Source organism: Mesocricetus auratus, unplaced genomic scaffold, assembly GCF_017639785.1.
Source record: "Mesocricetus auratus isolate SY011 unplaced genomic scaffold, BCM_Maur_2.0 Super-Scaffold_100028, whole genome shotgun sequence".
In the NCBI taxonomy this organism is placed as follows: domain Eukaryota; kingdom Metazoa; phylum Chordata; class Mammalia; order Rodentia; family Cricetidae; genus Mesocricetus; species Mesocricetus auratus.
In genome coordinates, this window is record NW_024429209.1 from 13,217,422 (window position 1) to 13,230,873 (window position 13,452).

Here is a 13,452-nt window from a genome sequence, read left to right on the forward strand (position 1 = left end):
GCCCATTAGTTTGTTCTGAAAGCTTCAGTCTTCTGCCCTTATCCATCTTTCTAGGCATTTTCTTTTGTATCAAGACCTGATGTTCTGCTGGAAGCCAGAGTTTCAAAGCCCACTCTGCTACTTCTCTAGCCTGGGGATGTTGCCCCCAAACTCAAAGGCACTGCTTATCTCCCCATTTATGAGTTGCTGTAAATATTAGCATTTATTTGACAGCCTTGGCATGCAGGAGAGAGATTAGTACACCAGGACCGGTAGCGTGTGATTTGTCACTGCAAAGAACTGGTTCTCAACTGTAGTTGTGCCCAGGGAGCCGCAGGTGGTCCAGTGGTGGAAGCATGCCAGCATGGGAGGGCTGGAGGGCTGGTGAGCCAAAAGCCTGCTGTGTGCATTTGGAAATAGCACAGAAGCACTGTGTGCCAGCCTGCTGCATGAATGGCTGCACTGTGGGTGGAGTCATGGTGCTCTCTTGGGCTTCTCTTTCAGCTGGAACGAGATGCCTATGTTCAGGCCCTTGCTCGCTTTTCCCTGCTGACAGCCAGCTCCAGCATCACAGAAATGAAGCAGAAGAACATCGACACCATAAAGACGCTCATCACCGTGGCTCACACTGATGGCAACTACCTGGGCAACTCTTGGCATGAGGTTTGCGTCCCTGCCTTTTCTCAAGATGACTCTTGGCCTCTTATTTCTTTTTCTCTTCTTCTCAGTTCTATTGTTGGTATAGTTAAGCCTTCCTTTACCTATGAGTCCCAAAGTTGCCCATGAAGACACTGGTGGCAGAGAACAAATCAGTAAACATGTGGCATAATGACAGACAGCAATGAGTGCAACTTGGGGTAGTGTTTGGGAGTGTGATCAGGAGAACTTTTGTCTTCTTGGTAAGGGACATGTCTGGTCATAGCTGAAGGATTGGGCTGGGAGAAGTACTTTCAAGACATGAAGAGCAGAAATGCAAAGACCCCAGGGAAAGACAGAGATGGCAAGATACAGGAACAGTATGGAAGCCAGGGTGGCTCTGTGCACTGTCTGAGGAAGAGCGTGGACAGGTTGAGGAGCAGAAGTAGGTTTGACCACATCAATTGAGTCTCATGGGAAATAGAGCGCTGCTTCAATCGAGGTTTACAAATACACACATACACATGTATTTCTGAATGTGTGTGTGTAACCCCTTGTACCAATTCTTCTGGGTTTTTTGTTTTGTTTTTTGCTTTTTTTTTTTTTAAAGATTTATTTATTAGCCGGGCAGTGGTGGCGCACACCTTTAATCCCAGCACTCGGGAGGCAGAGGCAGGCGGATCTCTGTGAGTTCGAGACTGGGCTGGACCGACAGCCTCGAAAACAATACAGAGAAACCGTGTCCCATAAAAACCAAAAAAAAAAAGATTTATTTATTTATTAGATGGTTGTGAACCACCATGTGGTTGCTGGGAATTGAACCCAGGACCTCTGGAAGAGCAGTCAGTGCTCTTAACCTCTGAGCCATCTCTCCAGCCCGTTTTTTGCTTTTTGAGACAGGGTTTCCTTGTGTAGCTCTGGTTGTCCTGGAACTAGCTCTGTAGATCAGGCCAATCTTGAATTCACAGAGATCCACCTGCCTTTGCCTCCCAAGTGCTGGGATTAAAGATTAAAGGCAAGTGTCAGTCACTGCTGGCTCTTTGCATTTTAATAGTTAGGAAACAATGGTGTCTAGTAGTATGTTTTTAAAACACACAATCATAGTTGTGTAGATAGGACTGCCTAGCCAGCCACTCTAACTTTCAGGGAAGCCATCTGAAGGGCCTAAGTTTTATTCTTAGTGTGAAAACTGCATGTTCCAGTAAACACGGGAACTGACTGAAGACTGAGGTGTCTTCTTTGTGACTATAAAGCAAGGCTTCACTCTCACACCTCCTCCTTCTTAGATCTTGAAATGCATCAGCCAGCTGGAGCTGGCTCAGCTGATAGGAACTGGGGTGAAGACTCGCTACCTGTCTGGTTCTGGACGGGAAAGAGAAGGGAGCCTGAAGGGCCACACGTTGGCAGGAGAAGAATTCCTGGGTCTTGGCCTCGGTAAGACACCAGGCCCATCTTCCTGTGAAGATGAAGCCATGTGTATGAGTCCCATGAGCATGCGCTTTAGCTGCCTTGTTGTGACTGAGTTAAGTGTCTGTTTCCAGCATGAGCAGGCTGCTTTCCTGTTCCTTCTCTACATGGGGTCATGCTGGAGCCTCTGCGGTAGAGGCTTCACTGTTCTGTCTGTGTTTCTACTTGGGGGAGGCTAGATCCTGACTATATTTTATTCATGTTCTTAGAGTAAATGATTGTTCACGTCTTTACTGTGTGTTAAAGGACTCTGGTCAGCTATGTAATGATTATAATCATTGGCAAGCAAATGTGCCAGGCCACATTCCGAGCACCCAGTTTATATACTTTGGCTCATTTGATCCTCATAATAACCCAATGATATGAGGGCTGCTACCTGTCCCTTGTGAATCACTGAGAAAACTAAAGCGAGGGAAGTAACCCGAGCAGAGTCATGTGGCGAGGAGATAGCCGAGGCTGCTGGGTCCAAGTACAGCGGGTTGGCACGGGGCAGCCAGTGCAGTGCAGGCTCGGGACGGGCAGTGACAGCACCTGCTTGTCAGCTCTGGGGGTGACTGCAGTGAAAGCCTGCACAGCCCACCAGTGTCCCACAGAAGAGCCTTCGTGTGCTATTGGAGCCCTTGGCCACTTGCTTGTTTCCCTAAGCACTGGGAGATGGTCTACAAGTAGGAGAGTCTACAGCAAGGATGCATTTTAAACCCTAAATGTACACTTGTTACTCTTGTCAGCAGTGAAGCTATTTGCTCTTAGTTTTGTTTTACTTGTGTTCCTGTTATTATTTATATCCTTTGTATTTGCCTGAGGCAAAGGGTGTTTCCTCTTATTTATGTGCTTTGCTTTTTTTGAGGTAGTTCCCTGTGTCCCATGCTGGCCTCAAACTTACCATGTAGTAGAGGCTGGCCTTGAACTTCTGATCTTATGCCTCTACCACCTGAGTGTGCACCACTGTGCTTAGCCTGAGTACGTTGTTCTAAATACTAGACCGTGTTTGGAGTCCTGCTGATTTTGTGCATTGTGTTTTAGGTAATTTGGTGAGTGGTGGTGTAGACAAAAGACAGATGGCCAGCTTCCAGGAGTCTGTTGGTGAAACCAGCTCACAGAGTGTGGTGGTTGCAGTGGACAGGTAGTGATTTTGTTCTCCATTGACACTCTACTACCTGCACCTGGCGTCATTTATTAGCTTCTGGGTGTGGTGATTTCTAATCTGTTGTAACTGTTAATATTTTCTCTTTTCCTTTTCTGAGTACTTGTGAAATTTCTATTTCCTCCGTAGAATTTTTACTGGCTCTACTAGACTGGATGGAAATGCAATAGGTATGTATCTGACTTTTGTGAGAACCATATATGCCTCTTGTGATTGTGTGAACGTCCCTAACCAGGTGAACGTCCCTAACCAGGCTTCCCTTGTGTTTTTTGTCTCTGTCCTGTAGTTGACTTTGTCCGCTGGCTTTGTGCTGTGTCTATGGATGAGCTGGCCTCTCCCCACCATCCCCGGATGTTCAGCCTGCAGAAGATTGTGGAGATATCGTACTATAACATGAGCCGGATCCGGCTACAGTGGTCTCGGATATGGCATGTCATTGGAGAGCACTTCAATAAGGTGACTGCTGCATCTAAAGACCATGCAGCAGCCACTGACAGAAAGCAGGCACTGCATTCCAGGAGGAGGGAATGGGGAGAACTGGCTCTCTGGATGTCCTGAAACTCTGTAGAGCAGGTTAGCCGTCAGCTCACAGAGATCTGCCCGCCTCTGCCTCTCACTGGTGGAATTAAAGGCATGTACCACCATGTGCAGCCACCTGTGCATATTATTGCCATTCTGTTTTAAAAATAACCTCAGCTGGGCAATGGTGACCCAGGCTTTTAATTCCAGCACTCAGGATGAAGAAGTAGGTGGATCTCTATGAGTTTGAGGCCAGCCAGATCTACAGAACTAGCTCCAGGATTGCCAGGGCTACCCAGAGAAACCTGGTCTTGAAAAAACCCAAAATAACAATAATAATAATAATAATAACAACAACAATCCCATTGGAAAAACTATCATTTGTTAGTAAGTCAGAGACAAGCCAAAGACATCCTGAACAGCTGCTGGAATAAGCCAGCCATGACTTCATTTCTCCACTCAAGATTTCATTCTATTTAGAGGGCTGGCTGTGCAAACATGAGCACCTGAGTTTGATCCCTAGAACCCAATAAAAGCTGGACTAGGCAGTGCACATGTGTAACCCCAGGTAATGGCAGAGACAAGCTCTTGGAGCTGTTCTAGCCAATTGCTGGGCTCAGGATTGGTGACCGACCTTGTCTCAGACAATAAGGTGGAAAATAATGAGGAAGATACCTGATATTAACGTCTCACCTCCACATGCATTGCACACAGCCCTACACACATGTATACATATACCACATTCATACCAAAAATAAATAAACACTTAAAAGTAAAGAAGAAGCAATTGCATGCCAAAATGCAGTGCACACCTGTAATCTTAGCCAAGGAAAGAGGCTGGAGGCTTGCTGGTCTTTCATCGTAACACTTGACATTTGACAGGGCTCAGCCGCGTGTTGCAGGTAGGCTGCCTGCCTTTGCTATAGAGCTCACACCCACAACTGTTCGCTGAACCTGCTTTTCACTTGCTGCTCTGCTAGGTTGGCTGTAACCCCAATGAAGATGTGGCTATCTTTGCTGTTGATTCACTGAGGCAACTCTCCATGAAGTTTCTGGAGAAGGGAGAATTGGCCAACTTCAGATTTCAGAAGGATTTTCTGAGGCCATTTGAGCATATTATGAAGAAAAACAGGTAATGAACATTACTGTGAAGACCCTTGGTCACACTCCCTATCGCTGTCTGAAAGTCTGCCCCACCACTAACCACATGATGGATTTTTTTTCTCTTTTGGTGGTAGAACAACTGGGTAAAAACTCCTTTAATCAGCACATAGTCCAAAGGCTTAAGATTAGGTTAGCCCTGCTTGGAATGCCCGCTGTCCCGTTTCAGTCCCTAGCAAGCATTCTCCCTCCTACACACACTGATAATGCACATGTGCATTCGTGTGTGTGCATATATAAATATTTATGCATGCGCATCTCCCATAAGTTTGAAAATTCTATGTGGAGAACAACCGGCGTTGTGTTTTCTGGGGTTTTGGAGTTGGCAAGGTAGGCAGTCAGCCCTTCTTTGCTGCAGGCTGCGTCTTTACTTTGTGCCCTGTTTCTGCCTTCTCTGAATGGCTGCCATGTGGCCAGCGAACACCTGCTTCTTGCCGAAGACTGTGCACTGTCAGTGAACAAGAAGTCAGAGATAGGCAGTCCCAACTCTGGTTTCACAGCCAAATCTTTATAAACCCAGACTCATCCATTCCTAGCTTCTGTGGGACACCAAGTAGCACTTTCTCCTTGACCCTATGGTTCTGTGATTGCAGGTTGGTCGCTCTAATTCCATAGTGGGATAGGAGGAGACACTGAGCCTAGTCAAATATGCATTACTGTGTGCTTTAAAACATGGTTTTCTAACGTGCTGCCTGAAAGGGCAGAACGTGTCTATCTTCCCATCCTCCTACCTCTTGCCCAGGTCCCCGACCATCCGGGACATGGTGATCCGCTGCATTGCCCAGATGGTGAGCTCCCAGGCAGCCAACATCCGCTCTGGCTGGAAGAACATCTTTGCTGTGTTCCACCAGGCAGCCTCTGACCACGATGGGAACATTGTGGAACTGGCCTTCCAGACCACAGGCCACATCGTCTGTAAGTGTCTCAGCTTGTGTGTGTGTGTGTGTGTGTGTGTGTGTGTGTGTGTGTCCACATCCCACTTGAAGTCTAGCAGGTGACCCCTTCTTACTATTATGTGGGGATTCCTTGCTCTAGTTCTGCTGTGTTGGGATAAATGTGCTTGGCACAGTTAGAAGTGTGTGTTCAACTTCACAACAGCACAGTGAAGGAGATACAGCCAGTTGTCAATCCTTGCAAGTCCCATGTCGGAAGCTATTGGCTCATTAGTGCAGACCTAGGCCCCCAGCTCCTCCCTCACTGCTTTTGTGGTTCTTGCCAACACATGGGTATGAGGAGCAGCAGAAAACCCAAGTCACCCAAGGCACCTCTGAGCTGAGGTAGAACAAGGAGGAGCTCCCATAACGGCAAGCTGGGGTCCTTTCTAGAGTCTTCCAAGTGCCAGTTTTCACCTTTTCATGCTTTCTGTTGGCGATTTCACTTTGAAAATGGCCCAGAGCGTGGTACTGAGTCCCGAGTATGTATTGATGTGTCTTGTACAGAAAGACAAGCTTGCTGTAGGCAGGTGTTGTGGTCCTGTTGCTTGTCAGTTTAGTGTTGATGCCTTAACAGTGCCTGTTACACAAGTCGTCACGAACACAGCCAATGTGGCCGGGTGTGTTGTTTACTTTGCTGGGCGTTGGTGGCGCACGCCTTTAATCCCAGCACTCAGGAGGCAGAGGCAGGCGGATCTCTGTGAGTTCGAGACCAGCCTGGTCTACAGAGCGAGTTCCAGGACAGCCTCCAAAGCCACAGAGAAACCCTGTCTCGAAAAACCAAAAAAAAAAAAAAAAAAAAAAAAAGAACACAGCCAATGCAAGGCTCATGGTCACTAGTTGATGGAAACATGACAAGCTCACAGAAAGCTCCTGTTTCCTGTGGGAGCAGATGTTTAGTGTTTCATGTTTGTGTTCATGGACATTGTAAACAGAACTACAATGAGTAACCTCTGTGGCCTCCATCTTGTAGCCACAGAAGAACAGCTTCTCCAGAGGCCCTGATTCTTGAAGGCCATTGTCCCTGACCTCCATTTCCAAACCCTGCTTCCTTATGTCTCCCCAGCAACCATTTTCCAGCACCATTTCCCTGCAGCCATCGACTCCTTCCAGGATGCTGTGAAGTGCTTGTCAGAGTTTGCCTGCAATGCCGCTTTCCCTGACACCAGCATGGAGGCCATCAGGCTCATCCGCTTCTGTGGGAAATACATCTCAGAGAGGCCTCGGGTGTGTCTCCCATCCTTGCTTTTGTGGGCAGGACCAGAAAGTTTTGGGGTCAAAACCCTTACTGCTGACAAAGATCTACCCACCAGTGTGTTAGAAAAGTGTGTCCAAGGCCTGGCAGTGGCGGTACACACCTTTAATCCCAGTGTTCAGAAGGCAGAGACAGGTGGAGCTCTGTGAGTTGGAGGCATTTTAGCACAGTTCTTAATGTAACACACTTGCCCCAGAGCTTCCTAACTCAGGCTCCTAGAACCTTGGGTGGAGGAGAGAGAAGAGGATAACACCTCAAGTGGGCAGGTCAATGTCTCTCAGTCTCTGGGATTTCCCTTTCCATGCTGCTGAACAGAGAATTTAGGGAAAAGAGGTTGTATGGAGGCTCAGTCTGTGTGGTTGCCTCTGATTAGGCTACATCTGAGTAATACTTTTCATTGCAGGTACTGCAAGAATACACAAGCGATGACATGAATGTGGCTCCTGGTGACAGAGTCTGGGTCAGAGGCTGGTTTCCCATCCTCTTTGAGCTCTCTTGCATCATTAACAGATGCAAGTTAGATGTACGCACAAGGTAATGAATCCCCAGGGCAGTGGGACCGTGGCATCACTAAAATGAGTCAGCTCCTCGACCGCTGCTTCATCCCCTCCCCTATCTTGGTCTTAGTGTTTTCTTCCCCACCTACTCTCCATTGCTTTTCCTCCAGGGGACTAACCGTCATGTTTGAGATCATGAAGAGCTATGGCCACACCTTTGCAAAGCACTGGTGGCAGGACCTGTTCAGAATCGTGTTTCGAATTTTTGACAACATGAAACTCCCCGAGCAACAGTCGGAGGTGGGTGATAGCTACAGCATTGCCCACGAGTGGCTGTGATGGGGCCCAAAGCCTGGCTGACCTTCCTGGGGTTGTGTTGCCAAATAACAGGAGTTTGAAAACACTGAACTACTTAAGGTGTTTTTACAGGTGGACAGATGGACTGTCCCTCCTAGGCCAGTGTCAGCTAGTCCTGGGAGATCCTTTTCTGGGAAAAGGAAAGAGATAACTTGTGGTTTGCCCACCTGGCCCCTGGACACTATGCTTACCATCTCCACAGGCTCCTGGCTGCTCATCTTTGTTGTTTTGTCTATTACTTGATACCTAAGGACTCATAGTAAAGTGATAGGCAGGGACAGCCTGAACAAGACAAGCACTCCCCGATCATGCTGTTTTCAGAGTACAGGTGTCATGGTAAATGAATGTAGGTAGTGCTTCTGAGTGAGTGGCTGTGGATGGTTTTGAGATGTTGATACTTAGTGCTAAATGCTGTTCCAGCTACAAGAATGGACGTCTCACTCAGAGAGGTTGGTTTTGAAGATTCATCTTTCTTTGTTTTTAGAAGTCAGAGTGGATGACGACCACCTGCAATCACGCACTGTATGCTATCTGTGACGTGTTCACCCAGTTCTACGAGGCTTTAAATGAAGTGCTTCTCTCCGCTGTGTTTGCACAGCTGCAGTGGTGCGTGAAACAAGGTATTCATTAAGTCAGAGAGGGGTAACATTCCTCCTACGGAGTCTAAGGAAAAACTAATTTTCTGTCTATGACAGTGTAAGTGTAGATGGAATGCCAAGGAACACTGTACACAATTTAATCCACTAGTCCCTTCCCAGGTTGGTCTATAAAGCACATTTTAAAGAGGGATTTCATTGCTTTTGTTGTAAAAGATGAGATTCACTTTTGTGCTTTCAAGGTTTATATGATTGTAATTTTTGTAGTGTAGTACTTTTAAAGGTACTTTTGGGGTCGAGATCAACAGCTTTATTAGGGGACATCCTTTTGTTTGAGTAGTTGTGTGTTCATGTTAATGTATATCAGATAAAGACTGTGTATCAGTCAGACCTGGATCCCATATTGGCCAGGGCAAAGTTAAATTCAGTTAAGATTTTTGAAAAGTGACTCCATTTTAAAGTAAGCAGTAAACAGCTATATTATTTAGATGGAAAAACTGGAAACGTTGTGATTAAATCAGAAACTATTTTTCTGCATTTTCTGCCATGTGGTATGCAAACCAGTTAATTAAAGTTAACAAAACCCTGATCTTCCTCCACTTCTAGCAGCAAAACTGACTGAATTACTATGTTTCTTTAAAAATATTTTTTTAATTTTTAAAATATTATGGAAATGGCCTTCTATCTACATGTATGTGTGTGTTAAATGTTCATGAAGGCCAGAAGAGGGATCTCCTGGGCAAGAATTATAGTAATTGTGAGCTGTCATGAGGGTGCTAGGAATTGGATCCAGATCCTCTGGAAGAGCAGCCAGTGCTCTTACCCACTGAGCTGTCTCTCCAGCCCCAATTTGTGCCTCTTAATGACATACTTTAGCTATAATATGTGACTCTTTATAGTCTGGTTTCATTAAAGCTTACAGACCTCCAGTTACAATCCTCACCACACAATAGCAGATAAAGACCATGGATCCATCAGAGGTGGGGGTGGTGTCGGGACAACAGTAAAGTTTAATGGCAGATGCTGTTGGATTTTGCAGATAATGAGCAGTTGGCGCGATCAGGTACTAATTGCTTAGAGAACCTAGTGATATCCAATGGAGAGAAGTTCAGCCCTGCTGTTTGGGATGAAACCTGCAATTGCATGTTGGATATTTTCAAAACCACCATTCCACATGTGTAAGTGCTGAGGCAGTTATCATGTTCCTGTGTCCAGGGGACATCACTGGGCTCCCAGATGCACTTCATGCTGACCTTTGCCTTGTCTCCTGTCCCCTTAGTTTGCTGACGTGGAGACCTGCAGGGATGGAGGAGGAGTCATCAGATAAACATTTGGTATGTTCCTTTATTCTCTTCTCATTTCTTAATAAGATTAGTCGGCCTAGGATAACAGGATGGCTCAGTGGGTAAAGGCACTTGCTACCAAGCCTAATGGCTTGAGTTCAGTGCCCTAGGCCCACATGTGGACGTAGAGAACTGAGTCCTGCAGGTGGTCCTCTGACCCCCACAGGCACACCATGGCACACACAACCCCTTCCTACCCCATCCAACACATAAAATAGACAAATAAAAATTGATTTAAAACGTCAGTCTATATGGTTTGTAGTTTTCTCGTGGGAATGAACAAGTTCACAAGATCTACTATTAACATGTCTGCTTGGTGTGGTAGTGCACTCCTTTGGGCCCTAGGTTCAAGGCAAAAGCAGGCATAAATAAACAAACAAACAGATAAATTAGTCTCCTTCTGCAGTAAAAGTCACCATGTGCATTTCCTCTTTTCCTTTGTGTCTGCACATGCCATGGGCAGAAAGCCTTGTGAGCATGTTTCTGTGTCTTTTTGAGAATCGCCTTCTTGGGAGCTGCACAGTACTGCAAGTTTGTTCTTTCTGGAACCAGCTCTCTGTGGAGTTCCTTGAATCGCTCCTTGTTTATTGTTGTCTTGAGTTAGCAGTGTTCTGCTCACCAAAGAAATGATGTCTTATTTTTTTGTATGAAGTCACATAAATTCTGATTTTTAAAATGTGTAGTTATGTTTATATCTGTGAGTGAGAGTATGGATTTGTGCATGTGAGTACAGTGCCCATGGAGGCCTGAAGAGGGCACGGGATCCTCTGGAAATGGAGTTACAGGAGGTTGTAAAACCTCCTGATTGGGTACTGGGGATCAAACTCTGATCCTCTGAAAGAACAGTGCTCTTAACCTAAACATTCTAATTTAAATCTCTCTTTGAAAATTCCTTGAGCCAGGCATTGGTGGTGCATGCCTTTAATCCCAGCACTCGGGAGGCAGAGGAAGGCAGATCTCTGTGAGTTCGAGACCAGCCTGGTCTACAAGAGCTAGTTCCAGGACAGGCTCTAAGGCCACAGAGAAACCCTGCCTTGAAAAACAAAAACAAACCAAAAAAATTAAAACATTAAATTTGTTTTGAGCAGGGCTCTGCTGGTGTACACCTTTAACCGCAGCACTCAGGAGTCAGAGACAAGTGAATCTCTTTGAGTTCCAGAACAGTCGCATCTACAGAGCAAGTTCCAGGACAGCTAGGGCTACACAGAGAAACACTGTCTCGAAAAACAAACAAAAAATTATTTGTTTTACTACTTCCTTATTGTGCTGTGTCTGTGTGTGTGTGTGTGTGTGTGTGTGTGCCTATGTAGGTCAAAAGACTACTTGGAGGAGTGCTTCTCTGCTTCATCATGAGGATTCCATGCTTTTACCTGCTGAGCCATGTCACTGGCCCAAGAGTTTATTCAGTTTAAAGTAAAGCATGATATATAAACATTTGTTGGGTTTGTGGGGTATGGTGGTGTTTACCTTTAATCCCAGCACTCAGGAAACAGAGGTAGATAGAGCCCTGTGAGTTAAAACCCAGCCTGCTCTATATAGTGAGCTCCAGAATGACCAGAACTACATCAGGGGACATTGTCTCCAAAAACCTAAAATAAACTAAATACAAACATTTTCTTCTTTTTTAATTCTCCCGTCTTCCTTCCTTCCTTCTTTCTTCCTTCCTTCCTTCCTTCCCTCCTTCCTTTCTTCCACGCATGTATGTGCACGTGCGCATGCATGCACACATGAATGAATGAGAGAGAGAGAGAGAGAGGAGAGAGAGAGAGAGAGAGAGAGAGAGAGAGAGAGAGAGAGAGAGAGAGAGAGAGAGAGAGAGGAGAGAGAAAGTACACAATGTCATGCCTGCTGTGTACACGCGCAGAGGTGAAAAGAAAACTTGCAGGAGTCATTTCTTTGCTTCCATCACATGGGTCATGGAGATCAAATCTCGATCTTTTACTTTTACTTGCTGTGCCGTCTTGCTGACCCCTGGCTTTTTAATTCTGGTCTAAATATTCATTTTAATTTCAGGAGCTACAACATTGCTGGTTTATTTTTTAACTTGACCTAGTTAAAAACCTGTCACACTCATCATTATAATGTGTAGAGGAATGCCTTGAGTTTAAATAGAAGAATGTGAAATTTTAACTAAATTTAACATGAGCCGTTGGTGTTAAGAGTCACGTCTGTGCTGAACACCTAAAAGAAGCAAACATTGTCTTTTGTTTTTCTGATTTACATTAGGATGTGGACCTGGACCGCCAGTCCTTAAGTAGTATAGACAGAAATGCCTCGGAGAGAGGACAGAGCCAGTTCTCCAACCCCACTGACGACAGCTGGAAGGGTGCACCATATGCAAGTAAGACCTCTTTTGTTCTTGGTGTGCTTGCATTTCTTTATTTTATTTATGTGACTCAGATACTTGGAAAGTACAGAAGTGCCAACTGGATGCTGTTCTCCCCAATTCTCCTCTCTCCCATACCACAGTGTTGCCAGGCTCGCTCCGGCCTCTCTCATGTCATTGCATCCATGTGCCTACAAATACATGCACATACACAGTCACATAGGTACCTACACACACGTGCCCGCCTCTCCTTTTTATGCCAGTGTGCAATACTCCCTTTTCACTTACTGCTTCTTTCACTATCAATACATAATTTTCACATTCTTTCATACTATTATCTGTTACCCCAATATATCGATGCATCTTTGTTTAAATGAATTTTAATAATGGACACTTGCTACTTTATTATTGCTTCATTTGTGACTGTCACCCTTGTATACTGTTAGAAAACATATATTATTAGAAAATTCCTAGAAATTAGCTGGCAGTGGGGTTAGAGGTTAAGAAGAGCACTTGGTCTTTTGACAGATGTTTCCAGATTGCCGTCTGTTAAGGCTGCTCCTGTTTGCATGATCTTTGGGAGTACCTCAATAAAATTGTGTCTCTGGAATGACTTTCTGTTTAATTGTGGTTGACCGGAGCCTTTTCCATGCCTGTGAGAACCAGCTCTGCATCTGTCATGCCCACCTGTAGGTGCTCTGCAAACCAATTCCAGTTACTTCTCTGGTTTGTCTCTTAATGTGGTTCATGTGGTGTTTTACTCTTTCATTTTGAAAAGTAGCTTTAAGAACTGGAATGTGGGCTAGAGAGATGGCTTAGTGGTTAAGAGCACTGGCTGCTCTTGTAAAGGACATAGGTTTGGTTCCCAGAACCCACATGGTGGCTCACAGCCATCTATAACAGTAATCCTATGAGATCCAATTCCCTCTTGTGGTGTGCAGACTTACATGTAGACATAACACCCATACACATAAAATAAATTCATCTTAAGAAAAAGGACTGGAGCCAAGTAGTGGTGGCACACGCCTTTAATCCCAGCACTCGGGAGGCAGAGGTAGGTGAATCTCTGAGTTCGAGGCCACCGTGGTCTACAGAGTGAGTTCCAGGACAGCTAGGGCTGTTATGCAGAGAAACCCTGTCTCAAAACAAACAAAGAACTGGAATGTGACGTTGGGCATGGTGACACATGCCTTTAATCCTAGCAGGTGTGTCTCTGGGTTTGAAGCTCCTATCCTGATCT

The 13,452-nt window shown here is 45.5% G+C and overlaps 1 protein-coding gene across 1 annotated transcript in view; it reads left to right on the forward strand.

Annotated features, from left to right (window-relative positions):
* Positions 1-13,452, forward strand: part of Arfgef2 (ADP ribosylation factor guanine nucleotide exchange factor 2) — a 77,820-nt gene that overhangs the window by 51,222 nt on the left and 13,146 nt on the right. The window contains exons 21-34 of the mRNA XM_005074414.4: positions 484-642; positions 1,902-2,049; positions 3,106-3,205; positions 3,356-3,396; positions 3,513-3,682; positions 4,726-4,877; positions 5,649-5,821; positions 6,905-7,065; positions 7,497-7,627; positions 7,761-7,890; positions 8,432-8,567; positions 9,583-9,721; positions 9,823-9,877; positions 12,113-12,227. Coding sequence (XP_005074471.1) covers positions 484-642; positions 1,902-2,049; positions 3,106-3,205; positions 3,356-3,396; positions 3,513-3,682; positions 4,726-4,877; positions 5,649-5,821; positions 6,905-7,065; positions 7,497-7,627; positions 7,761-7,890; positions 8,432-8,567; positions 9,583-9,721; positions 9,823-9,877; positions 12,113-12,227 — 1,810 coding nt within the window. The remainder of the gene's footprint in view (positions 1-483; positions 643-1,901; positions 2,050-3,105; positions 3,206-3,355; positions 3,397-3,512; positions 3,683-4,725; positions 4,878-5,648; positions 5,822-6,904; positions 7,066-7,496; positions 7,628-7,760; positions 7,891-8,431; positions 8,568-9,582; positions 9,722-9,822; positions 9,878-12,112; positions 12,228-13,452) is intronic.